General features: G+C 41.8%; 1 protein-coding gene across 2 annotated transcripts; it reads left to right on the forward strand.

Moving 5' to 3' along the window:
- The first annotated feature begins 238 nt into the window (after positions 1-238).
- Positions 239-21,262, forward strand: lhpp (phospholysine phosphohistidine inorganic pyrophosphate phosphatase). Of its 2 annotated transcripts, none has more exons than XM_056365752.1 (7): positions 239-397; positions 666-853; positions 1,600-1,753; positions 1,845-1,908; positions 2,022-2,114; positions 4,545-4,636; positions 20,454-21,262. In XM_056365752.1, exons 1-7 carry the CDS (start codon positions 267-269, stop codon positions 20,548-20,550), a joined length of 819 nt encoding a protein of 272 aa, XP_056221727.1. In that variant the 5' UTR covers positions 239-266; the 3' UTR covers positions 20,551-21,262. The 2 variants fall into 2 exon arrangements, with proteins under 2 accessions (XP_056221727.1, XP_056221728.1); XM_056365753.1 differs by lacking the exon at positions 239-397 and adding an exon at positions 400-537.
- The last annotated feature ends 4,742 nt before the right edge of the window (positions 21,263-26,004 follow it).

The following is a 26,004-nucleotide window of genomic DNA, read 5'->3' on the forward strand; positions in this document are numbered from 1 at the left end:
CGCTGTTTTTTTTTTTTTTTTTACTTAATTGACTGAGAAACTAACTAGTGGCTTAGTCATATGTTTTGTATGTAAAATATTAATTTATAAAGTACAGCTGATAGATAAATGTTGTAAAGTATAAGTATGAAATGTCATGAAATGGAAATACCTAAGTAAAGTACAGATACCTATGTATGGTTAAAAAAAAAAAAAAGTAAATATGTTGTGAGAGTTTGACGGCTGGCTCCCGTAACGCGCATGCGCTCTGAGACTCCGACTTCGTCATGGCTGACACGGGCTGGCCAGGCTGTTCGAAGAGTTTGAAAGGTGTTGTATTGGACATGTGTGGCGTTTTGTATGACAGCGGCGAGGGCGACGGAGTTGCTATTCCTGGCTCCATTGAAGCTGTGGAAAAGTGAGTGAATAATTAGCAAGTCGTTTCAGACATAGTTACAGATTTCAGCTGCTTGCATGTTGAGCCTGTGGAGCAAAGTGCATGCACTCGGTTATTCACCATGCGGATAAACAATGGGAAGCATCTAAGGCTCCTAAAAGGTCTGCTTGCACCTATGACTGAGGCAGTTGCCTTATATTTTCAACAATATCATAACAGTAAATATCTCAGTATCACTGTATTGACATAAGTTGTGTGCCCCATCCTTAACCTGACTCCCTGTTTGAAGGCTCAAGGCGTCTGACCTGCAGCTGCGCTTCTGCACCAATGAGACCCAGGCCACCAGAGAGAAGTTCGTAGCCAAGCTGCAGAGGCTGGGCTTTGACATCTCTGTGTCTGAGGTCTTCTCTCCTGCTCCTGCAGCAGTAGCGGTCCTCAAGGAGAAAGGTTTACGGCCTCACCTGCTGGTGTATGATGGTAATGTTTTTCATTTGTCAAAACTCATGAGACTATGACAATATCTCTGGGTTATACTCAGCGTCTCATTCTGTACACAGTGCAAAATACACCTAGAGTGACTGTCTATTAAGGGTAAATTTAAATGATTACGAATCTGTTCAGACATGTCTACAAATCTTTTTAAAATTTAGCATTTGAGTCACGTTTTAATCTCAATATAAATTCTTTGCAATTTATGTTAAAAGATAAAACTGGCAATATTCTTTTTGTTATTGTCCACAAATCCCATGAAAAGATCAAAATAAGCAATATATTGCAGCCTTTCTCTTCAAAAACATCACAAAATATACATCTTTTTTAATCCATATATTTTCTTAAAGCAGCAGGGCTCTGTAGCTTTTTTTTTTTTTTGCTTTTACTGAAACTGGTATAAATAGACTATTTCTTTTGTGCACAAGTGAGTATTTGTTGCAGCAGGACCAAGTATGTGGGATTAACTCATAATAAACTAGAGTTCCCATTTTTGATGTAATAAAGTAACATGTCATTTTTAGACAATAATAGTTTATGAAACAGGGGGATCCGATAAATCAGGCTTTGGCTACACAGACAATACTTCTCATGGAATTTGTTGAGTAGTATGAAAAGTATGTAATATCACCAGACTCATCCTTAAAATGACCAACACCGTCAAGAGCATTACATCTGATTTCTGTGACACAGATAAGTGTTAAATTCTGAATTGTGTGTTTACTCTTCTACAGGAGTTCTCCCTGAATTTGACAGTGTTGACAAGACCGACCCAAACTGCGTAGTCATTGGAGATGCAGCCGAAAATTTCTCCTACCAGAACGTGAATGAGGCATTCAGGGTCCTTATAGGCTTGGAGAAGCCACTGCTGTTCTCTCTGGGCCAAGGGTAAATGTATATTCCTTAATATATGAGTCACTGATGAGAAATATACAATATCTTCACAGAACTAGACAAATTATTTTTGCTGTCTTCATAGGAGGTACTACAAGGAGACGGGTGGTTTGAAACTGGATGTCGGGGTTTACATGAAGGCTCTGGAGGTACAGTACTGTAGGTGTATAATGGGCATTGATATATTCATTAAGATTAGATAACAACTTTTCTCTACATGCGAACAATGACTGATTGTTGTTGACTTTTTTCCTCCCTCCAGTACGCCTGTGATTTAGAGGCCGAAGTCATCGGAAAGCCATCCTCAATGTTCTTTCAGAGTGTTCTCAATGACATGGGGCTTCACCCACATGAGGTATGTAACGACAGGTGATACTGCATGCACAGGTTTTTGTGCAGTAATGAAGATTCTTATCTCAGTTTTTCAGTTTAGGCTAAAATGGGGGAGTGAGTGATTGGGATTGTCAGCTCTCATAGGTCGGTTCATAAAGAGTGTATGCACATTATCACGCCATACTTGGAAGCTCCCCTCTGAGTGGCAAACATGCAGCTGTCGGCATCTGCAATTGTTTATTTACAAGGAAAAAAAACACTAAAACTGTAAAAGTTGTGCAATCCACTGCACAAATACATTCAGAAATAATTCTCTTGAAGACTGTTGGGTGTTAGAGAGAAGCAACATGACACCAGTACTTTCTACGGGGCCGTGTTGTGAAGTGTTCACTAACCGAACACGCGGTTTTAGTGTTCTGAATGATGCTTCACAATTCTCCCTACAGACATCAGTTTGACAAATCCTGCTTGGTGTCTCAATACCATCATGATTTGTTAAGTGCAATGTTACCTGCTTTGTGTAGATGTATAAATACAGTGTATACAAGCACATTTTATTTTGAATTCTCATAGCCTTCGCTGCTTTGAGATGTCTCTTTGTTTTCATCCTGGTTTTGCAGCTCTACGCAATCATAGCCAGCCAGATGTGGCTATGTTTTTGCCACATTAGATATGGGTTCCATAACAACCTGTTGCACATGAAACTATTTACCTGTCGACACCTCCTAGGTAATAGCTTGCTATATTTTACCACTGGCAGCTGGAACAGAAAAACTCATAACGGCACCATAGAGAAAAGGCAAGGCACCGTCTGCTTGGTTGCACACTCTCATGTTTTCATGTGTCTGAACATGTGCTTAATCTCTTTCCCTGTCGTTTGCTGATCTCAGTGGATCTAAGGAAACTACGCCATCACAGTCATCTTTTTAACCTCATCCATTTTCAGACCTGGGTGTTGGCACTCATTCTGAACCTCACCCTGTTCTCTGGATTTCCTTTCTTTCACTGAGACATGGATGTATTTTTGTAGCTACATCTGCTGCCCTCTCCAAAAACTGCAGCCGCTCACCCTGGCTTTCCTGCAGAGGGTGGTGCAAGGGTGTATTTTCTGGACATTCTTTGTTTGTTGAGTCACTCACTTAAAATCAAAATCAAAATCCTTTCTCCACAAAGGTATCATTCCTTTCATTCTTCTACAAAACTCAAGAATCCATCTCAAATCAGAAGCCTGATTCCTATCACAGAGCAAACATCTGCACTCCAGTTAGAAGATTCAGTCAGACACACTCAATTGAGACGACACTCCCCCTGTGTTTGAGGAGCTCTTTATACCAACTCAGACTTTCTCCCTGACCCTGATCCTCTTCCTGCTTTCAGTTCCTTCTGAATTGATAAAATCAACCTTGTGATCTGGCAGTTCTCTTACTACGCTCAGGAGTTAGGTTCTCTTTGTTCATAGCATGTCCTTTATGCCTGGTTCCCACAGTAGTCAGTCCATGGCCCCCCTTGTATTCTCACTGGACTCGCTAACACTGAGATAAAACCCGCTCCCGCTCTGCTCTGTTGCAGCGCTTAAAACAAGTTCATTTTTTTCTTATCGCGTTAATGATGAGTGTTAAAAGATGCACTTTAATGCCTCTCTTTATTTTCCATTAGCATGTGGCCGACTCTCACCTCACTAACCTCCATGCATTCAGTCTTGCAGCTTATCCAGAATCATGCAATTTTCAACTACCAATCTATTGTAATTTTAGTATCTATTAAAACACCTCCCGCAATGCTTTGTTCTTTACATTTCCATATTTTGAGTTGTAGATCTTTTTTTTTTGGCTCTTATCCGCGTCTGCCTGGCAGGTATACAGTAGGAGGAGATAACTGATGGCACTTTTGCAAAAGAAAGATACCTTCAAAGCAGGAGAAAACTTTGCACATCTATTTAGTCAGGCACGTGCTTAGGAACAGGATGATAGGATCCAAAGTGGCAATCAAAAAAATCCTGAACACAGTCTAACTCGTAGCAACAATTTATCGCAACGTTTCGGTCCTAGACCTTCATCAGGCATATTGGATTTTTCAATTGCCAAAATAAAGATACCTATCAGAGTTTCATCACATGAAATTGTGGCCAACTGATAAAGTTGTTAAACCAGTGTTATCAAGGGAAGGGTAAATTGATCCCTGCAGTCTGGTCCAAGTCTCCTTGCAGGCACCACAGAGGTGAAATGAACTTTGCATCCCATCTTTGACCTCATGTTGTTTGTGTCACGGCCACCCCAACTTCAACCCCTTCAGTAAACCTTATGCGCACATAGAGAGTACAGATGGGCAGATAAGTCCTATCTCATTTTACATTTTTGTCACTCGATCTGCAGGTGAGCATCGTCAAAGCTCCTAAACTAAAATTCTAATGATCTCTCTCTCTTTCTTTTTCTCCTCCCTCCTTCACTGCCAGGCGCTGATGATCGGGGACGATCTGGTGAATGATGTGGGCGGGGCCCAGCGCTGTGGAATGAAAGGCGTACAAGTCAGGACAGGCAAATACAGGTCAGTGATGTCCTGAATCCACCAGTGCTAGAGTGAACTTTGCTTTGCTTGACACGATCCAAACCTGAAAATGACTCCTCATTGACCACTGCTGAGCAACAGGTGTCCCTATTGGTCAGTCAAACTATTCTAGTTATGTGCCCTGCTGAGGTATCTCGACCCAGGATTAATCTGTGCTTTTAGGACTGGAGGTAAAATGATAAAGATAAATATATGATTTATGCTGTAACATAAAAAAAACATAAATCATAAAATTGTATATCCATATTTTGAATCTTTGTGCTTTAAGAAAAGCTTTAGCCAATTTGAAGAAAATTTTTCTATGTATTTTTTTTTAAATTTCCCCACATTTAGTATATACTGTGAAGTCAGTCTGACCACATTACAAATCAGAAGAAAAGTGTATTCATCTAGTTGTCAGCAGAGGGCACCCTCACACCACGATTGTGAATCAGAGTTTCCTCTGTAACCCACAGGCTTCCTGTGAGCCATCCACTTCATTCTTCACTCCTCCAGATTTGTTTATTTGATTGAGAATCCACCAAAAATAGCTTTATACTCTCCACATGTTGAGTGCTCGTCAACCACAAGGTCGTAGACACCGAAGGATTTATGGTCCCCGATCTGGAGATTACTGGGGTGCCTTTCTTATGGTGTAATTACAGAAACATATGGTTGATTATTTTAGAAGATATATGTGGTACTTATGGCATGAAGCAAAGAGAAAAGTGACTGGGACACCGTTATTATATCATATATATACTGTACCTTATAATGTAGGTTCAAAGTCATGTGGTAATTGGTGTTTTTAATGGTTTTTCTGCATGTAATACTACTTTAGCTTTAAGTTTTATATGTGTCCTTAAGAAATATTTATAGAAATGACGAGGGAATCCTGAACATTTTTTATTTTACACTGCAGTGCTGGTCTTCCTCTTTTTTCCAAACCTTTCTCATTTCAAAAACAGCCTCACTTGCTGTGAAGCAGAAGTGGAACAAGAATTTCGATTCTTTACTTAGTAAAAGTAGCAATAGTACAAAATAAAAAAGTCTTATCAGCAGAATGTGCTCACCTAGAATCATCGGCCCTTTCAGAATTAATTATTCATAAAAACTTCGTTTTAATGCTGTATTTGTTCTCTGGGGTGTAGGCTAAACTGCACAAAAAATAAATATATGCAATTTTTCCTTCTTAGATTTAGTGGGATAGAAGTATGAAGATGCATAAAATGGAAGTGCATATTCCTTAAAATTTTTGCTATGAACGCTGCTTAACAGATCAAAATAAATGCACTTTGTTCCTTTCCTCTCATGCTGCAGAGGACATCAAACCTCTTTCCTAACATCACTACCATTTTGTTTGGCTATAACCCACCGATTAGTGTGAAGAGTATCATGCTTGCTGACCTGCTCCACTGCTGTGCACTGGCATGTGGGTCTTGGTCATGTGACCACAGAACGCTGAGTAATCTGCTTGAGCATCAGTCAGCTTTAATCCTATACTAAGGCCTCAGTCACTCAATGTACAACCTGTCCTCTGTCTGCGCAGGGTTGTTCTTGTGTGCATATGTGTGCGTGTTTCCACTTTCCTGTGCCTTTGTGCGTGTTATCACGGGTATAGGAAGCTGAACTGTTTCTCAGTGGACTGAGCTGAATCCATCTGGTTTATGTGACTTCTGAGTCTTTTCCCAGCAGCTCGATTCAACTCCAGTGTGCTGACATCTATTATCTACTAGAATCACACAAGTATCTGAGAAAGTCAACTAAACACAGGATAAAGCAGATGAAATGATTTCACTGCTACACTTTTTTATTTTTCGTTTAGAGTAGAGAAGGTCAGAAGCGTGGGATGTGTCCCACAGAAGAACATATGTGGAGAGAGTATTGTGTTGCATGACGTGTTGTGTTTCAGCTGTGGTAGTCTAGATTTATGGACTGATTGGTGAATGGAGTTTATATGGAGAAACACATACATACTACAGCACAGTGGATTGATATTATTATATAACGGCTCGATTTTTTTTTTTGAAATACAGTACAGTAAAATGACACTCAAATCCAAAGCGCCATATTTAGGTTTTGAAGTTATAGTTTCACTTACTGCAGCACAAGATGTTGCAATCATGTTTGTGTGTAAGCAGACACAGACACGTATCTTTGAATTTGTGGGTTTGTTTTTTTGCTGAACCAAGGAAGTGAAAACTGTTTATCAAATTAGAATGTGGCTCTAAAATGAGTTGTCATTTATTCATTAAACATAGCTACTTCATTACACCCCATATCCGTCCCCAGACTTATTAGACTTTGAATACATGCCCTGAGAACGGGAGAGAAACGGTGACATTAACAGTGTTTCTCTGGGACCGTGAGTGATGGGGAGACGTGAGATTTAACATTGTTTAGCCAAACAGGCCCAGTGAACCCAGGCTTGCTGGGAGCAGCTATAAACCCTCAGTCAATTCTATGAAAACACAGCTGTTTCCAAGTCAACCAGATGCTGCGCAGGCCTCCAGTTCCCATCACGCTTGGAGAAAAGGACTGCTTCAAATACCTCAGGCCCGGTGACAAGACAGGAAGGGAAAAAGATACAAATCACAGACAAATCTAATCATATCAGCTTACTTTGAAAAGCTTTCAACTTGATGTACTCTTTTCTCAGCAAAGACTGCATGAGACCTGAAATTCTTTAAGCCTTATTGAGATCCGCAAGGCGAGGAAACTAAAACTAAACTGAATCACATGTTAATCATGTAATCATGTAAATGCTTTGAAGTGAATTCATTTATTATATAAGTTTACTTTGACTCCCTTTGACTGCCTAAAAATGTGCCTTACATAATCTGACTTAATTCTATAAAACATTTTAGGATGTCAATTTTAATATGATGAACAACGCATGACTGTGCTCATTATATCATTGTGATGGCTCCTGCCGATTAAATTCAAGAGCACAGGCCAAGCAAAGTGATATTACAGTGCCCACAAATAACAGCTGTTAAGACTATAGGTGTAATATAGGGGTAATTTTAATAGCAGTGTCAGGGGAGTGTTCTGCTAGCAGTCAACTTTCCCTTGTTCTTAAATAACGAGCGAAGGTTAGCGCACGTCCCTCAGGGGAGCCAGAGAACCCTTTGCTCTTTAATGTAGAACAGGTTTGCAGAAAGGGGCCTACCACCAAAAAAGTGGTTGGAAATTAGACTGGGAGTAGGGAAATTTGACTGCTGATGTTAATCGGCTGCATGGGAACAATCTACCGACACTGCGCTCTTGTCCGGCCCCCCCGCTCGGCCTTTCAGCTCTGTAGTTACGTGTTGATTATAATCACAACATTATAGCTTTATGTATCAAATCTCGGTACCTGGATACCAATTTCTGTCCATACCACAGAGTATCTGCAACCGCTGCATGTCGAAAATCAGCACCAAATGCTCAGGCCAGTTCTTACTCTTGTTTGCTTTATCTTCAATTTCCTGAATTATATTGTTGATCATTTCGATAAAGCCCTACTGTCTTTAGGAAAAGCTCTTGGACTGCTGTTGGTTTTAAAGTGGAATTTAACACTGATGCATGTGAGAATTTAGGATCATTTTGTTATAAGTGGCAGGTTTTTGGTGAAAAGTGTTTATAAGTAGGAAAAATGTGATGTTAATTGATGTTTTGGCCTCTTGGGGGCGGAGCAATGTTAGCGTTCATTTGGAGTCATATTTCCAACCACCTAGCAAATGCAGGTCCAATATTCATATTCCTTTTTTCCCTGGTTAGGTTTTTCTGGAGTATATATATATTTCCGCTGAAGTTGCAAAAGAGGTTGATTTGAGAACAATGAGCTAAGACGCTAAAACGCCCAGTAGAGTGGAAAAGAAAATGTTGATTAGTGCAACTTTAAAGAAGTATTTCTGTTAGTTTGTTTTTTTTTTTGGTTTTTTTTTGTGGTAGAGAAAAACCTAGAAAAGGTATCACCTTGGCACAGGTATCTGACAATGTAGAATTATACCCAGCTCTAAACAGTCCTGTAGTTCTCCATCTTCATGGTCAAGTTGTTACCAGTGTACGATACTGTCAGAGCACTCACATTGTGAGTATGTTGTCCTTGTTCTCTCAGTCCTGTGCCTCACTCTTGGATGTTGTCTTTTTTTTTCTTTTCTTTTTTTCTCTCGTTGTTTGTGGCCTCGACTAGTCCTCTGTTCTTTGTTTCTGTTCGCTTACTGTCAAGGAACTGCTTCAGCTCAGAGGTGGGGGTCTTTGAGGCTCCATAAAAGCAGGTTCACATCATGCTGTTCTTTCAAGCACTATTTGTAAACCAGTATAATTGCAACTCCTAGCTGACAGAATTAGTTTCTGAATCTTTTAGTCTTGACATGCTGTCTGTTTCTCTGTGTATGTGTGATAATCAAAGAAGTTGAATTTCAGGCTTAGCATTCGCATTTGTAATTCTGCAGAGAAGACAAGAATATTTAAGTGTCAGATACGAAGACAGATAGATTGATATAGGTATTTTGAATGAGGGCCAGTGAGTTAGAGGAAGCTCTTACTGGATTCCTGTTGGAATCTGGCAGAGAGAGCACAGCAAACATTTTCACACAGCAGCAACCATCTTCAAAATGGTTTACATTGTAAACCTCTCCCTGTGGCCCACGCTTGACTGCTAATGTGAGTGTTGGGAAACTGTTTTCCAAGCAGGCCGAGCCAGATTAAACCTCTCCAGAGAAAACTAGTCCCTGGTGATACAAACTATGAACCACTTAGCAGAAACCGCACCCTGGTTCGTGCTCTTTCTGTCTGCGGCTGTCATAGAGGGACGGAACAGGAAGCGAGCATTGCAGGAGTTCAGTGGCCATGTGATGACCATGCAGATGAGTTTTTTTTTCTGCGCTATGAGTAGGTTACACTTGCATTGCTACTCCAAGCTCACACTTAGCAAAAACAAACATGCTGACATTCGCATGTTTGTGAAAGAACATGCTAAGAAAAAGAAAAAAAAAAGACAACATTTTATTCTTTTAATGTGGGGGAAAAGCTTACATTATTCATAATACAAAACATATCCCAGTTGCTAGCCTTGTAGTCACACCAGGTAAATGTAGCCCAAGGCTAAATTACATATTTTATATCATGTTACATATTTACAGCTGTTCATTCACAGGTGAAACTAGAGACAAACAAACAGCAGCTCCTATTTAATTTGCTTAATCAATTGTATTTGTGGCAATAATGGATTTTTGCTACCGTTTCGTCGCTGTTCTTCTGCGTAGTTCATTTTGCTAACAGGAAGATATCACAGCTGTCAGAAATCTTTGATATCTTTGACTTCACCGAGGCAATTAACATGAAAGTTTTTTCCCCCACTCTGATTCCTGTAATTACGGCCTGAACGATGTGACAGGACTGTTGCTTTCACATGTTTCAATGCTAATTCTTCTCCCTAAGAGTGGTAAGGATCTAAGAATATATATAAGAACACATTATTGATTATGATTATTACATTACCACCTCATGGTGTCACTATAGCTATACATTTATACATATCTACATTTTTTTTTTCTCCACTCCATGACTGCTCTGAACATGCAGTGTAAAGTACAGGGTTGACGCACCGCTTATCAATGAAGCTGTTATTCTCATGCAAAAAGAGAAACCACGCACACACGCCGTTTTGTGCACTTTGGTGAATAACATCAGTTAGAACACCCAGTTCTCACCAGATGGTCGGTATGCAAATACCCCTATCACTGTAACTGCTTCTCCTATAATCAGAGTCAACAGAACCAGCAGGTCTGAGACGGATGTAGACTGAGTGTGAAAAGTGTGTGGCTTGTTGCCATAGTGGAGTCCTCTAATGTGACCTTATTAAGTCGTTTTCATAGACACCAGGCAGTGATATTGAGTGTTACAGTTCACCTCTGAGAAAGAGGGCACTGAAAGCTTTTGACAACTTAAGACGGACTTCGTTCTTTATACCTCCTGGCACCAATAAAACTGTAAAATTGTCCCAATCATCAGATTCAGTTCAGGTCAGTTCCAGAGGAATCAGTCATCAGAGCCCAGCATTGGCTGAGTCCCTGTCTCTCTCCCAGCAGCCCAGACTGAACTGACCAGGCATGAACCTGTAATAAGTGGAGATATCTAATGCAGATTTCCACTGATACCCAGTACGAAGTCATGCGAATAAAGCCGTTTTCAGTGCAGCAAATAGAAGGAAGAACTCCTCGTTTGGAAAGCAAATGGCCCATCAACCTGAGCAAACAGATTATAAAAGTGAGGTACAGCTCCCACAGTCCAAAGACCTTCGCTATCAGCTTAATATAATATAGTGGTTGCACAATATGTCATTCTAGCAAGATGCACTGTACATTTTTGCTGTAACATAACTTCCACAGTGCAGGAAATCAAATTACTTCACATGATCTTGTTTAAAAGAAAGAAATCCTTTAAAAGTCTTGCTCTGTTACATGATCCATGCTGGTGATACAGCTGGACTATGTTACAGATATTCTTCCTTTTGAATCTTTTAACACATGCCCCTGAAATTGATTATTTATCGCTAGTTTGTCTGTTTTACTGTTTAATCGTGTATTCCAGTTTCTGCTTTGTATGTTTTAATGTAAGTTTTCTTGTTTGCACTAACACCATTTGCAACATATAATCGGTCTCGTAATGTTTCGTTTAGACAGGGCGCTTATGAAAAATCGAGTTAACGGCTACCCACCCTAAATAAACATACAGATTGGGTGACTGACATAATGAAAGGCTTCGTGGTAAAGCGTGAACATTTCGCTGTATTATGTGTGTCCACAGAAAGGTGATGCCCCCCCCCCACATAAACAACCTATCGGATCTCCATTCTTGTGAACCAAACAGACATTTAGACTGAACACAGCACAGCAGTGTTAGGTTTATGGACGGGGCTTTGTCCCTTCTGTAGATCTGTGACACTGAACCTTGACAGGGCAGCCATGTATTCTGTGCACGGCTGTGGTTGCAGCTTAATCACCCTCATAAGCTGAGCTCTGCCCCTGGGATGGCTCTCAGGTGCATACTGTATTTCGGCCAAGCTTATCTTTCAGTCCTCCTCCGGTGTCCTGTAGCCTCAGTGGCAATGATAATGTGCGTGGTTTTAGGTGTGTGCCCGTCAGACTGGGAGTGATCGTCTGGAATGTATGTGACTTACTATATTTCAAGGCATTGTGTTTATGTATCACTCAGACAGTTATGAAATCTCTTTCACTCCTGAGAATGCCTTTAATTTCCATTTCTGGAGAACTGGATTTAATGTGCCAGAGAAGGTTATGTTTGAGCTGCGAGTTTGTCTGCACTTCTGCTCTGTGACCTCTGCAACCTGTTTTTCTCACTAGACAAGAGTCATTTTATATCCTCTATTACAACAGCACCATCCCACACCCTGTCCTGTTAACCACTATTAGCACTTTAGTTTTGTCAGTGTGGGAAGGAAGTGAAGTTATCTCTCATATCTCTTCTCTGCTGAGGCTGTGAACTTAAAGGAAAGCTTCTCAACTCGACAGCCACGCCATTTCTGAATGTGTCATTGAAGTCTGTTTGCCTCACAAAGACTGTTTACACCAATCATCTGAATCATACTATGTGCACCATATGGCCTTTGAACTGAAGCAGGATCCGCAGGGACCCTCTTTTGTGTCTAGATCCCCCCGGATCATCAGAGGAACTGAAATGAAGAGCAGTGTGACCCGTTGGGTTTTGTTTGTTCTGTGGCACACAGCCAGATTTAGGAAACAGTGTTTAGTTTGTTACTATCCCAAAGGTAAAACACTGGGGGCCTAGAGCAATAGAAACAATATACATACCGTACATCTTCTAAAGTACATATATAAAGCCATGTACTGATTTTGCTTTGCAAAACATGGAATCAAAATAAGGTGTAATGGCAAGAAATTCTGATAATATACATTATATAATAAATATGCACATAAGCAGCGTGAGTGTCTGAGCAGCATCTCCTTTGTCAGTGATCGGCAGGGCCTTGGCAGGATATTTGCATGGTAAAATAGGAAAATACATGTTGCATAAGGTTTCCATTTCCACTGCTGGATTTCCCTCCTTTTTTAACCGATAACACATGAAAGCTGGGTTTTGTTGGTTGGCTCTCTTTCCTGGCTGCACTCTCCCACCTTATCCATTCGTGTCCAGAGGAAGGTGGGCTGTTCATTTCAGCGCCTTTTGTAGTGCTTTGGGATTTTACATTTTTGAAGTGCATACGAGTGTTAAAACGAAGAATTTGTGTTTTCTTAAAATTGTCTTTAAACATGTAGGCTGGATTACATCAGATTTATTGTCTAGGGCAGCATTTACCACAATGACATACAGTCCCGCTAATTAACTTAGTGCCTAATCTGTGTTTTCATCCCATTCCCATGGATTGGAATCGGCAGCTTTGTGGGGAATGTAAACACAATCAATTCTGGGAATGAGTTCCTCATCTAGCCAGAACTCTGCTGCTGGCATGAGACCCAAAGCTGCTTTGTCTTTTTGTTTTCTTTGGTGTTTCTGTTCCTAAAATTTATATTTCTAAGCATTTAATAGAATATTCCACTGAAAACATGAGTTTTGAGGCTTGCTTGTTTGCTCTCACTCACAGAGGACAGCAGGTATAATCAACTTGGATTCATTCAGTTGCAGTAGATTCTAATGGTGACCAAGACTTATGGCAAAAAAAAAAAAAAGTCTGAAATGTCAATAGAAACATAATCCAGCACTGCAGCATGCAAAGGTATGGCTATGCACACAGCCATATATACAGTACCACTCAAAAGTTTGCACACACTTTCCCATTCATGAATGGGAACGCTCGGGGAGGGAAAGTGTGTCTGTTAACTTTCCCTACAAACAATTAACTTTATCCAACATACTTAGATGCGAAGATGAACCACTAAATCGTTTAAATTATACTTTTTTATTTTACAATGTTTTGGCAGGAAAATATTTGGCAAGAGTGTTTGGTATATACCTAGCATTCAAATGTACATTGGAGAATCCACTTACACCATCGACATCCATTACAACTGCTGTGAATCCAAGATGATCCTTTGTGATGGAGCAACCTACAACACCTTTTAATCTTACAAATGGAGCACGGATGTTAACTTGTGCCCTGTCCATTTTAACAGATAAGAGGTCATTCTAGGTCACTATGATCGGTTTCCTACTGATACATATGTGTAAGGTACCACAGAGCTAAAATGAGCCTGAAAGGGTTAAAGTGTGATTCGTCCACGTGTGAATCCACAACATCTTGTTCTCTTCCATTCGAGCTGTGCGTTGAACCTTTCCGTTTGGATCAGATAGACGTGAGATAATGACATAAGAGGGCGCCACAGATTGAGTCCACATCCTAGATGGATGTGGCAGTAGCTGCACAAAGAGGTTAAAGAGCTTGAAGAGACTCCACTGGGTGCCCGAGCCTGGCCTACCATCCCTCACCACCCTGGGGTGACAGCTTCCCCTGCCTGCAGGCTCCTCTAAAGCCTGCCGTGCGTTATAAGTCAATGAGATATTAATAATTAACCGAAGCTTTTTTTCACAGTGAGACTATACTCCCACAGCGGGACAAAGGAGCCGGTCGGGCCTCGGCCACTGAGCCCCTCGACGGTACTTTTCCACCCGTGAGAGAAAGAAAGAGAAAGAAAGAAAAGGAGTGAGAGTGGGAGAGAATCGGAGAGCTAAAGCCCACAGATGGCAGGCTGAAACATAGTACTGCCTCTTAAATACATGAACACAGGCCCTTAGCTGTTTCAATGGGGATCCAATCCCTCTCGCAATTACCAATAGACAGGCTGCTTGGCTGGGGGGACTTGGGCCATTGCCTGGTTTCTTCTGGTGCCATTTTTCTTCTCCAAACGGTTTGTGTGTGGTTGAACATGAGCGTTATCATTTTCTGTATTAGAAGCAGGTGACTCAGCAGTTCGTTATCGCTAACAAAACACTGATACACAGTGAGATACAGAGATACACGCTCGCAAATGAATGCTCAGCAAGTCATCAGTGGCACGGCTAATAATAACATGCTGAAGAAAAGAGTGTGGTTAGATCTAGGTCACATGAAGCTGTGCATATTGAGCACAGCACTGATAGGACAGCTGTGAAATGATGAAGGGAGTTTACTTTTATAAGGATTTGGTCAAATAAACAAGAGCCATTCTTCTTAACAAGTGAAACAGTTTAAAGCTCTCTGATGACTTTTTAATAGTGACTTTCAGAGGATGTTACAAAAACTGAACACATAAAAGGAGCACTCCTATAACATTGTGGGACTCATAATGCACTGTTTAAATAAAAAAGATAAAAATCAATCCAGCAAAAGCAGATTTATCACCTTTTTTTATTCCATGCGTTGTTCTTCCTCATCAAAATCTGGCGCCTACATTACCCTCAATGCAACAGCCCGCAGATCTTAGGTTGTTCTGTAATCCATCTCCATGAATGTCAAATTTGCAGTTATATTTCTCAAAATTACATTGTGGTAACAAGATTATGCAGTGCAGACTTTTCAAATAAGTCTTCGCACTGCATTAACACAAAAAAGGAAATTTACAAAAATAAATAAATAAATAGTGACTCCCAGCCATGGGCGCCTGCACTGCAGGGGGTGCTACCGCATTTTCCTGGGGGTACATGCAAAGCTCAACTAATTAACTCAACCGACGACAAACAGAAATTGTGATTTGGTGAAAAAAATGTATCCAAATATTTTTTATAATAAACAATAAATAAACAATCAAATATGATTACACATGTTGTGATGCAGATCATAAGTAAGTTTATAATAACCAGTAAGCTGCCCATCACCCTGAGTAGGGTCCAACACCATATGTTGCAATAGAGAATGCATTAAAAACTAGTTAGCAGAGAAGTAGAAATAGTATTGGATGAGCAGTTGAAACATCTACCTAAAACTAATGAATAAACAGTTGAAATAGTTAGCTAAAAGTTATGAATCAACTCTCCAAATAGTAGTAGCATGTAAACATTTGTCCAAAGCAACCTAGACATTGACAGTTCAATTGTATGAAAAAAGAATTCTGCAACAATATCCACCATTCAAAGCATGAAATAACGTCCAGTTTATGATCCACTCATGATGGGGCACTTGAGCTCATCTGATAAGGCTGTGGGGTTCAATCTGTGGGAGCCGCTGGTCTAGAGGATGTTTCAAGAGTCTCGTAACTAATTTGCATGTATAGAAATGAATGGAAATCAATGGTTGCTCGAAAGGACGACACAAATACAGAACAAATGCTTCGGCAAATCTAATACTACACAGTTGGCACTTGAAACTGTATGATCATGATCTAGATATAAAACCTGCAAAAACACCGGTGTAGTCCTTTTACTGTCGCTGAGAGACAGAAAGTGAAGGTTTATAATTTACGTCCTGTTCGTTGAGCCTCAGATGTGTTTGTGGTTGGGAAAGACAGAAAGTTTCCAGTGGGTGGTTTTGACAGTTCAGGATACTCTTTTTCTGTGTGTGTGTGTGTGTGTGTGTGTGTGTGTGTGTGTGTGTGTGTGTGTGAGTCTCTCTCTCACTCTCTCTCTATCTCTCTCACTCTCTCTTTCTCTCTCTCTCACACACACACACACACACACACACACACAGAGACATCACTCACAGGAGGCTTTCAGAGAGCAACAGGATGGAAAAAAAAAAAATCAAGTGGCTGTTCATTCTGCAACCAGGGAATCCCCTTTGTGTCCCGCTAGATGGAAAGAATCGTTGAATGTGTGAAGTGTGAAAAGCCGTACTGCAGCTGTTTGCTGATCGTGACTCAACATTATACAGCCCTTTGTACAGTAAAACTGATAACGGCTGCTACACGGCCACAAACTGAGCAGACGATGTGAAGGCTCCAGCTTAGCATCTGTCAATTGTGTTGCCATAACACACAAGTAACACGGTGGTTTTCCCCAGTTCAGTTGGGCTGCAGCTGTATTACCTCAAGGGTGTTATGTGTGTCTTGTTGCAGCTCTGTAAACATCAGGTAGATGAGAAAAGGAAGAGCAAAAGTAAAGCTGAAGTGGATGATGATGATGATGATGATGATGATGATGATGATAAAACCAGGCTGGAGCATCTCAACTGGCCGGAGACGTCTACTTTGTCTCATCTGATTCTCCCATCAATCTCTCCTACGACCTTTTATTTATAAATCTTTTTTTATTTATAACAGAGCGAGTCAAACTGTAATCACATTCTCACCCTCCAGGCCAATACTCCCGCAACATCACTGAGCGGCAGAAAACACGTGCAGCCGCACACCTTCACCAAGCTTTGTCTTGTTTTAGTATCTCATGTCACCCACAAGGCTTGGCTGAACATAAAGGTTATAGTTATAGTCGGGGCTGTGTTTTCCTTCCTGGTTATGGTGATATAGTCTGCTTTCAGTGTGAGAAAAGGCAGTGTTTTGGCTGATGGTGCCTTCACTGGTCTGGTATGAAAAACACACTTCTACACAATGAGCTGGGCTGAGTGTTTTTCCGTCTCTCTCACTGGCAGGCTGACTCTTTTCCTCTCAGCGTTTTTGTAGCACTCATAAATGTCATTCCGCACTGTAAAGCCAGGTGACGGCACACTTTACAAAATACTGAGGGTGTTACGGTTTTATTTATTTGGGGGAGCGGATTTTACACAGGAAATAACATCATCCTGCAATTTTTAATTTTTAGGTTGTTCAGTTACATTCATTGCATTGTCTATGTTCTGCATGTGCCATCATTTTGCTTGTGCATATGAAATACTTTTGATTTCACCAATGCACCTGCAGTTTAAGCACAAGTGATTTGTCCTCTTTGGAGCTATTACTTGTTGCTTATTACTTTAAAACGAATGCTGATTACCAGAGCTGTAATTTCCACGAGGAGTGCACAGCACAAGATCTACACTGTCAACAACAGGAATTCAAAGTTTTTTCAAAGTTTCCTAAAAAAAACAAAAAAAAACAAAAAAAAAAAACAAAAAACAAACAAGATATTTTTGTGTGTTGAAATCCAGCTGCTGGGAAACAGACTCTTTCCAGCCACGTTTCCCAAAAGCTGCTCTGCATGCTCGCTCTGTCGCTGCCTTCCCACCGAAATGTGTCATGTATTGTTGAACTCTTCATCTCCGCCTTCGTGCGCGTCTTATCTGCTCTATCTGCACTGTGTCAGTCAAATGCACACTCAGCAGAGGTTAAGAGGTTAAGAGAGAAGTGTAAATCGAAAATCAGGTGTGTGTGTTTGTGACAGTTTTGCTTCCTTATGTGCACGTGTGTGTGTGTGTGTGTCTTTTTGTGTATGTGCCAGTGTGTTAAGCATTAACATGATAGGAAGGTTGCTGTTGTCTTTCACCCTGCGGTCAGCTGTCTCGACAATGAACTGAATATATCTGTGCAAAACAAAGAATCCCAACGTTTTTCCTGAATTTCTATGTCATATCTAATCTATCTTTGTCTTTATTGCACAGCTGACTATCACACACAAGTGCACTGGCTGTATGAGTCATTCGTCTCCACTTTCATTTCACGGAGGCACAGCCTGTCCTTATAAAAACTTATCTCCATGCTTTATAGAGCCAAGTATCATGTTATATATCTATTCATATGACACTTTAAGCCACTATAATCTTATATTGCCTGAGCAGTATATACATGATACCCATGTTCTCATGGCCATCTTAATCCACTGTCATGTCATAGCTGTTGTAGGGGATTAGAGGTGTGTGTACCTGTTTTTAAAGCACATGGGAATTCAGATTATATGTTGGCAGAAATGTTCTTTGGAAAGAGACGGTTGTAGTCATATGCCAGTCACTGAAAAATACACATGCAGCATTCACTACTTTAAAAATGAAGATTCCCAAGGTGACATCTTCACCTCAGGGTCTTCATATTCATCCTTAACTCTATACTGCTTCCGTAGTTTTTTGCCCGCTCGCAACACGAGCCTCGTTTACTAACTTTCTGGTGAAGTTTTTTTTAGTCTTTCAACATGGTAGCAGCTGTGTTGAACTAAATTCTTGGCTGCTTTTCACATCCTACCTCATAGCTGACCTCATCCCCTGCATGAAGGCTGTGCAGTGTCCATCAGGCTCGGGGACCGAACCTATCTTTTCACGTGTATTGATATTGCATTGACTTGAAGGGCACGCAGCGGGCTGCAGATTACCTCATCAGTAACAGTAGCTGCATTGTGCTGAATTTTGCATGGTCACATTGACCTGGTTAACTCCTAAATTATTCATGGCAACGGGAGGAAAGCAGCAGAATGAATATACACACACACACACACACGCACACATGCATAGCTAACAGGTAGAGGCCAGGGGAGATTTAAAGGAGCATCAGGTTGGCGAAACAGTGGTCAATGCTGTTGGCCTCACTGTTTGAAACATAAGAGCCATGTGACTAAGTTGGTTGTGTGTTCGTGCTTGTGCGTGTGTGCGTGCGTGCGTGCGTGTGTGAACTCAATCAATCCTCGGGCAGAAAAGGGTGCAGGAGTAATCCAGCACAGGAGACATAACACCTCGACCATTAGCAGACCATCTCACATAACCCAAGCGCTGGCGGCTGACAGACATGCGTAAACACATGGCACCGCTTCCCTCGTATTCACTGCGGCTTCAGTATTCAACACCTCTCTTCACCCCCACCACCACCACCACCACCACCACCACCACCCTACCCCCGCAGGCCTCTTCTTTCTGTCTCTACACTTGGGCGGCTCACAAATATTTGCAAAGGTCCTCTGCAAGGCTCTCGGAGGGCAGGATTAATGGTGGTGTGTGCCGCACACCCTGGGCCAGACAAAGCCTCCCCATCTGGAGCTCCAAACCCGTGACTGGGGAACAGAGGCAGCACACAGAGCCTGGTCGAGGCAGCCCGTGGAGGGTGGATCTATAGGCACCACTTCATAAATGAGCAGGAGTCCTGGGCAGGTCCTGCAGATGAATGAAGTGGGCGTCTCCTCTCCTTTTGATGTGATGGGGAGGAAAAGGGGTCCTGCATGCCGGGCCTGGGCCTGGTGCCACGCCAAATGGATCACATTTCCCCTACCAGCTGATTAAACAGCCATATCTGCATCCATCACTGGGCACTGAGCCAAACAATGGCAAAAGCCAGGGGGGGAGATAGGCAAGGCCGCCCCATAACTCCTACAGACTTTAGGAGTTATGGGGCGAGACTTTCTTGTTGGAAACCACTGACCTAAGTCCCCAAATTATTCTCTTGCTTTTTATTTTAAGAATCGGGTATTTTTCGAATTAGCAGTTCTCATTAAAGTCCCCAGTTGGTCTATTTTAGTTGCCTACAGATGTAGTAGAAAGGTCTGGAACACTGTGTGACCGCTGGTGATAGAGACAGAAAACATGCACCACCCTGCAGGGGCTTTTAGTAAGCAAACTGCACAGACACCTTGAAGAGGGGAGATAGCAACACAGCAAAAAAAAAAAAAAAATCCAATGTAGAAAAAAAAGCCTAATTTTTATTTGGTTGCTGTTGAAGTCATAAGTGAGCTCTTATGATCATTCAGAGAAGACATAGACCCTATTTATTACCCAAACCTTCCCCTTAAGCCTAACAAGGCAGCCTGTAGAGTAATTCTGCTCAGGTCTGTGTGAGTGTTGCCTTCCCTGTATCTTCTTAGCTCATCATGTCCTGCTCTTTTCCAGTGTATATATCAAGTATTGTTAATGTGGCTGATAGCATCAAACTGCTGGTCCTTTTTGTTTACTGAGCCTTGTGAGTCGACTTGTTTGTTCCTGTTTCTTCCCGTGTTGCGTGTCCTTAAGCGTGTGCTTTTGCTTCCCCTCCCTCAGGCCCACTGATGAGAGGCACCCAACGGTGACGGCCGACGGCACTGTGGACAACCTGGCCCAGGCTGTGGACGTGATCCTCAATCAGAGGGGCCACTGAGTACAAGGCAGCGGACAACCGGAAAACTCCTCTACTTACTGTGACCCTGAGTGATACAGGCTGGTTCGTGCTAGTGTCTTCATATAGCTCTAAGTGTTGTTTCTGACGGGAAGGGGTGTGTTGCATCAAGGTATTTCAACAAACATGTCAAAACAGCACTGCACTAAAGTACCATACAATACTGTATATCCTGTAACCGTCGCAACTCCTTGTTCTGTCAAAAAGGGGAAACACCCACCCATCTGGTGGTCTGCACAGTGTGAATTAGAATGAAATTTGCAGACGTATTACGCGGGTCTGCAGGAGATAGTCTTTAGAGCTGCACTGTGCATTTGCCAGTACATGACTGGAATAGATAAGATAGTTGAAGTTGACATGAATGTGCCTGTAACCAGCTGCTGACTGACAGTTAGAGGGGAAAGTAAAGCTGTGTGTTTAGACTCCCTGCTAATGTTACACAGTCAGATTCTTTCTGGAGCAGCCAACAGTTTGTAGCCAAACTGGAAACGCACAATGGAAAGCATCCTGCAGTTCATTTTTAACATGCACTGATTAATGTACGTATCCTGTCATATGTAGGTGATATTTTTGTCTCCTTTAAAACAAAACATGCACAGTCTCAGTGAAGAAGCCAGGAGGTGTCGGTAATATTATAGTATTTAATAGAGTATTTGGCTTTGACTGTTATAAATAAAGCTATTTTAGTAGTCTATGAGCTGTTGAAAACATTTCTCTGCCTGAATTTGCCAATTTGTCTCAGCCATTGTCACTGAACTTTTTTTGAGGAAAAAAAAAAAAAGAAAGGCTCAAGGTCTCAAAGCGCTGGGGAAAATTTAGCCTTGGCTCTGGTTTGAACTGGAATCCGTATCGGAGCAGCTTTTGTTCTACAAAAACAAATCGCTGAAAATGGGAAGTGAGCTGGTCTGAGAGTTGATAAATGCAGAACTCAGCCGAGTGTGATGAATTACGCCGGTGCTTGAGCTCGTGTTTCTCCCTCTGTAAACAAAAATGAAATGAGCTCTCCATCATCAGAGTGAAGCATCGCATATCTACAACTGCTTATCTTTATTTACTCGACTGTTAAAGCCGCCTCTGACGGGGGCAGTCCTGCCATAGTTACATAGATAATTCCCACTCATTAGATGTAGAGCATTCACAGTGAGGTTGAATAAAATGATGAGGGGGGTAAAAATTGGTTATTGGGCTCCTGTGTGCCAGCTGGATCATGGAGGCCTCTGGAAGTGGGGCGTAAAACAAACGATTCTCCATCGCTGCCCCCGAGGTTTCAGTGTACCAAATAGATTCATCAAGAACAAAAGCCCATTGCCAAGTGATTCATTGAGGTCTTTCTGGTTCACTTCACCATTAGCTGACACAAGCTTGAATGTTATTGGGCAATTAGAGGTAATGAAATGCTACGAAGTATTATGAAACAGTGTTAGAGCTGGGTGCACCACTCCTATTTCTGATCTGGAAATACGTATTAATGTATACGGCAAACTACTAGCAGCTGGTACCCAGTTTTTCTAACAGCTTACACATTGTTTGACTCCGTGTTTTTATCCATTATGTTACTGGCCGTTGGCCTCGTACGGAGCTATTAAACATGTATTTGACTACTCTCGAATGAATTCACTTGGCTTTAACTAGGTTATTTATTTTTTTCCTCCAGTTCGTGGAAGTGGAGTAATTCTGAGGGATGTAGGCCACAGTTTTCACCACCTCCCCTTGGCAGGTTCATCATCACTAGGTGCTTAACACACACACACACACACACTTACATGCAACAGACCTAGCTGGTTGTTAGGTACACCTCTCAGGCCGACCTGAGGTCATCCACCCATTTCACACAAGTTACAAATTAGCAGCAGTTTACCTCTGCTGGCTGCCACGACGGGTAAAGGCTGATCTATTCCTCCTGGAGTGCAGCATATTGATTCCTTCGCTGTGACTTCAGACTGCGAGGCGAGATTACCTTTCAAATAATCGAGATGACCTCTTTTCAGGAGACATGTCTGGGCATGTATGACTTCACTGCCACAGGACAGTATGGACTGACTAAACACACCGTCGAATCCTTGACTGGCTGAACCTGTTGTTGTGGTGATTTTCCAGTTGGTACATAAATTTGTCACCTTTGTACTTTGTGTCCAAATTGCATTTAGTGTTTTGTCATAATGTATTACGTGACTGCAGTTAACCTCATTGTTGACATGCATTAAGTGTACTTACGCTCAAGTAAACACAGTTAGCCCTGAAGCGATTAGCCTCTTAATCACTTTAGTCAATCAACAGAAAAATGAACAGAGAACAGTTTTAATCATTGTTTTAAGTAATTTATCAAATATTAAGTGCTTATTTATTTTTATTCAAGTAATTACATAAATAATGTGATAGAGTCATTGCAAAAGCACAAAGTACTTTAAACTCTGGCCTCGTTTTACCATTTTGTTCCTACGGCTGATGTGTATTGCCAAAGAAGTCTTCGTCAAACCTTCATAACAGTTTTTCTCTGTCTCACATCATTATAAAATGCATCCCTTTGGGTTTTTCAGACAAAACACCCATTTGGAAGACGACACACTAACACTAAATTACAACCAATCCAGAAAAATCATAGTCGTCATTTTCCAAACATTTTTCTCGCAGACATTCCCATTACGTTGACTTGATTCACAGCTCACATGAGCCAGATGTACATCTATTAGTATCAGCTTCCAGTCATACCAGAACACGGATATGACTGTGTGCGAGAGTGTCCCTCACCCTTACCTCCCTCCTCTCCCTCTACACCTTCAGGTCATTAAGCTGATGATCTCATTTTCATCTTATGTTGACTGACACCTCAGGGACGCAAAGCCCTGCAGCATGTGTCTGTCAGGAGGAAGAGGAGAATGTGGCTCTCTGTTAAATGTGTCCTGCTTAATCTCCAGCATCCACTGGGCTTACTTTACAAAAGTTGCATTTGTAACTTAATCCAACTAAATTGTGATTCATTTTTAAAAAATAAATGTAATTTCATGCGTTCACATAAAAGACTAAAACACAGTTTTTATTCTATATGATTAAAAAGTAAAATCTTGGCCCTCATTCTACGTCTGCACAGAGTCGACTCTGCACACACTGCTGGTGTGTGTCTCTGAGCAAACATTCATATAGGTTTTTATGTCATCTGTTTGGGTTAGGCTCCTCTTACATGGCACACACACTGCTGCTCTTGTAAAACACCTGCATTAACCCACCTTAACAACTGCCAGCTGTGTGTTACCTTGAACTTTCATCTCTTCTCATTTAGTTCTTCCTGTTTGACAGGAAATGGCGGGTCAGCTGACCAGACAACGCCGCACACCTGCAGCCTTAAATGCACCATTATCCGTGGAAACATGCGCTTGTTTTGACAGCAGCCAGTTATTTGTCCCCCTCCCTTCTGTGTGTGTGTGTGGCGCGCCGGTCCATGTGGAGGCCTCTTTGCTCGCACTCGCCAAGCCACATGGTTTCCCCACATTTCATCACTCTCCTTCCCTCGTGGGCAGCCGTGCCGACAGCACTTGGTGGCGTGGGAGGGCTCTGAAACTTCAGAACTCGTCGGCTTTTGGAAGCCGAGGCCTGAATTTCCTCCCCGACCCCACCCCATCCCATTCCTCCCTCAGAGTCTTTACAAGCTATCTGAGAAGTGTCTCAGTTCATACACAGAGCAGTCTGTACTCTGCTGACATGGTCACAGCCGTCACACAGGCCCCTCCAGGGGCACGACCCCCGCTCAACTGTCCACTAAAGCCTCAGAGGCTTGTCTCCCCAGACACAAAGCATGACCCCATGATGTCATACCCAAGCGCGTGCGTATGTATAATCCGGCCGAAAGACTGGTCGTATGTCACCATGCAGTGTAAACGAACTGTCTTGGTCTGCAAAAGGTCTGACGGCTTACAACTGACCTCAATTTTAAAGCTGTCTGTCCCTGCTGTGGATCCCTCCTGTGAAGGTGTCCTGTAGCCTTTTGTAAAAAGCAAACGATTCAGTTTGGGTGCTCCACCTTAGATCCTAGTTGCCTTGGTGAAGAGAAACCTCCTGGACTGAACTCTACGTCTATTAAAGACTATTTTAGGTGAAAAAGCTTGCATGACCTCGATGCATCTCTTCTATGTGGGTGCAGGCTGTTGCTTGTCAGACATAACACTGACTGAACTTTAAAAAGACAGTTGTACCTCTCACACAGATTGTGGTTTGGTCTTGCATAAGTCTTAACAAAAGGGTGTGGGTGAAATTCAACACAGCGACTACCTGCAAATACCGCGGTGTAGTGATTCAATGCATATGAACACACGCAAAAAAAAAAAAAAAAGAGTAGTAACTTCACAACACTTGCTCGACTGGAAATGTTTTGTGGTTGGGTGGTACTGCTAAATTGCTTTTCACCCTGACCACATTTGAGCTGCCAAGCAGAGGTAGGCAGCAAACCCAAGAGCTCAACGCCAACATTTAGTTTCACGTCACTTTCTGTTTGATTTTGTTTATATGAGAAGTTCCACTCTTGAAAAAAAAAAAATTCTAGTTGCTGTGTTTCTGAGGGATGGAAAATCTCATATCAAATCTCAACATATAAATCTATATAAAATGAAAGCACTTTGCAAAGAATAAAAATAACAGTATTACCCCAATAGATAAATTCAGAGAACTTCAGCCACAGCTATTATTAATATTAAATATAACTTTTTTTAATTGTGAACACATGGTAACCAGAACAAATGTGTTCTGCACCAGTAAAGCATCTGAAACTTTGGCATCCACTCTACTGTAGGACATCTGCTGCCTAAAAACTGAATGAAGTGTGTGATGTGAATGATCATTAGAGCAGATAAGACCGTGCATAACCTCCAGTGACAGTTCAAGAATGGCCCACCACCCTGTTGTGTCAGTGCCGGTGGGAGCTGTGGACGAGTGTTGCGCAGAACATTGGTTTCGCCCCTCCTGTTGTACCCCTATCTCCTCTCAGAACACAGCCTCCTTTCACTTCTGTCACTCCACTGATTAAAGGCCGGGGGCCTCTTCGTGTGTCAGTCTACCACACAGCACGTTTACAAGGTTTCTGTTTAGCCATTTCCTTCTCGACTCATTACCCGAAAAGGACTTATCTGGTGAAAAGGAGCGGCGTGCATGTACCACAGCCAGTTCTGTCACAGTGTAAATATGACCTCACTGTGCAAGCATACAGATTCTCATGCAGCAGCGTAATAATCCAATCCATTACAAGAATATGCTTTGGCCTTTAGGCAAGTGTAACCTCACAGTTATGCTTCGTGTGATGATATTTGAGCTTGTATAACATGTCAAGCAATCTTCACATTACTCAGCCACTCCTTAATGAGGTGACTTTAAACACCTCCGTTGCTACCTAACGCTTTCAAAGAATGACAAGCATCGTCGCAAGTCTGAACAGACACGCAGAAGGGGTTT

This window comes from Seriola aureovittata, chromosome 21, assembly GCF_021018895.1.
Source record: "Seriola aureovittata isolate HTS-2021-v1 ecotype China chromosome 21, ASM2101889v1, whole genome shotgun sequence".
NCBI lineage: Eukaryota > Metazoa > Chordata > Actinopteri > Carangiformes > Carangidae > Seriola > Seriola aureovittata.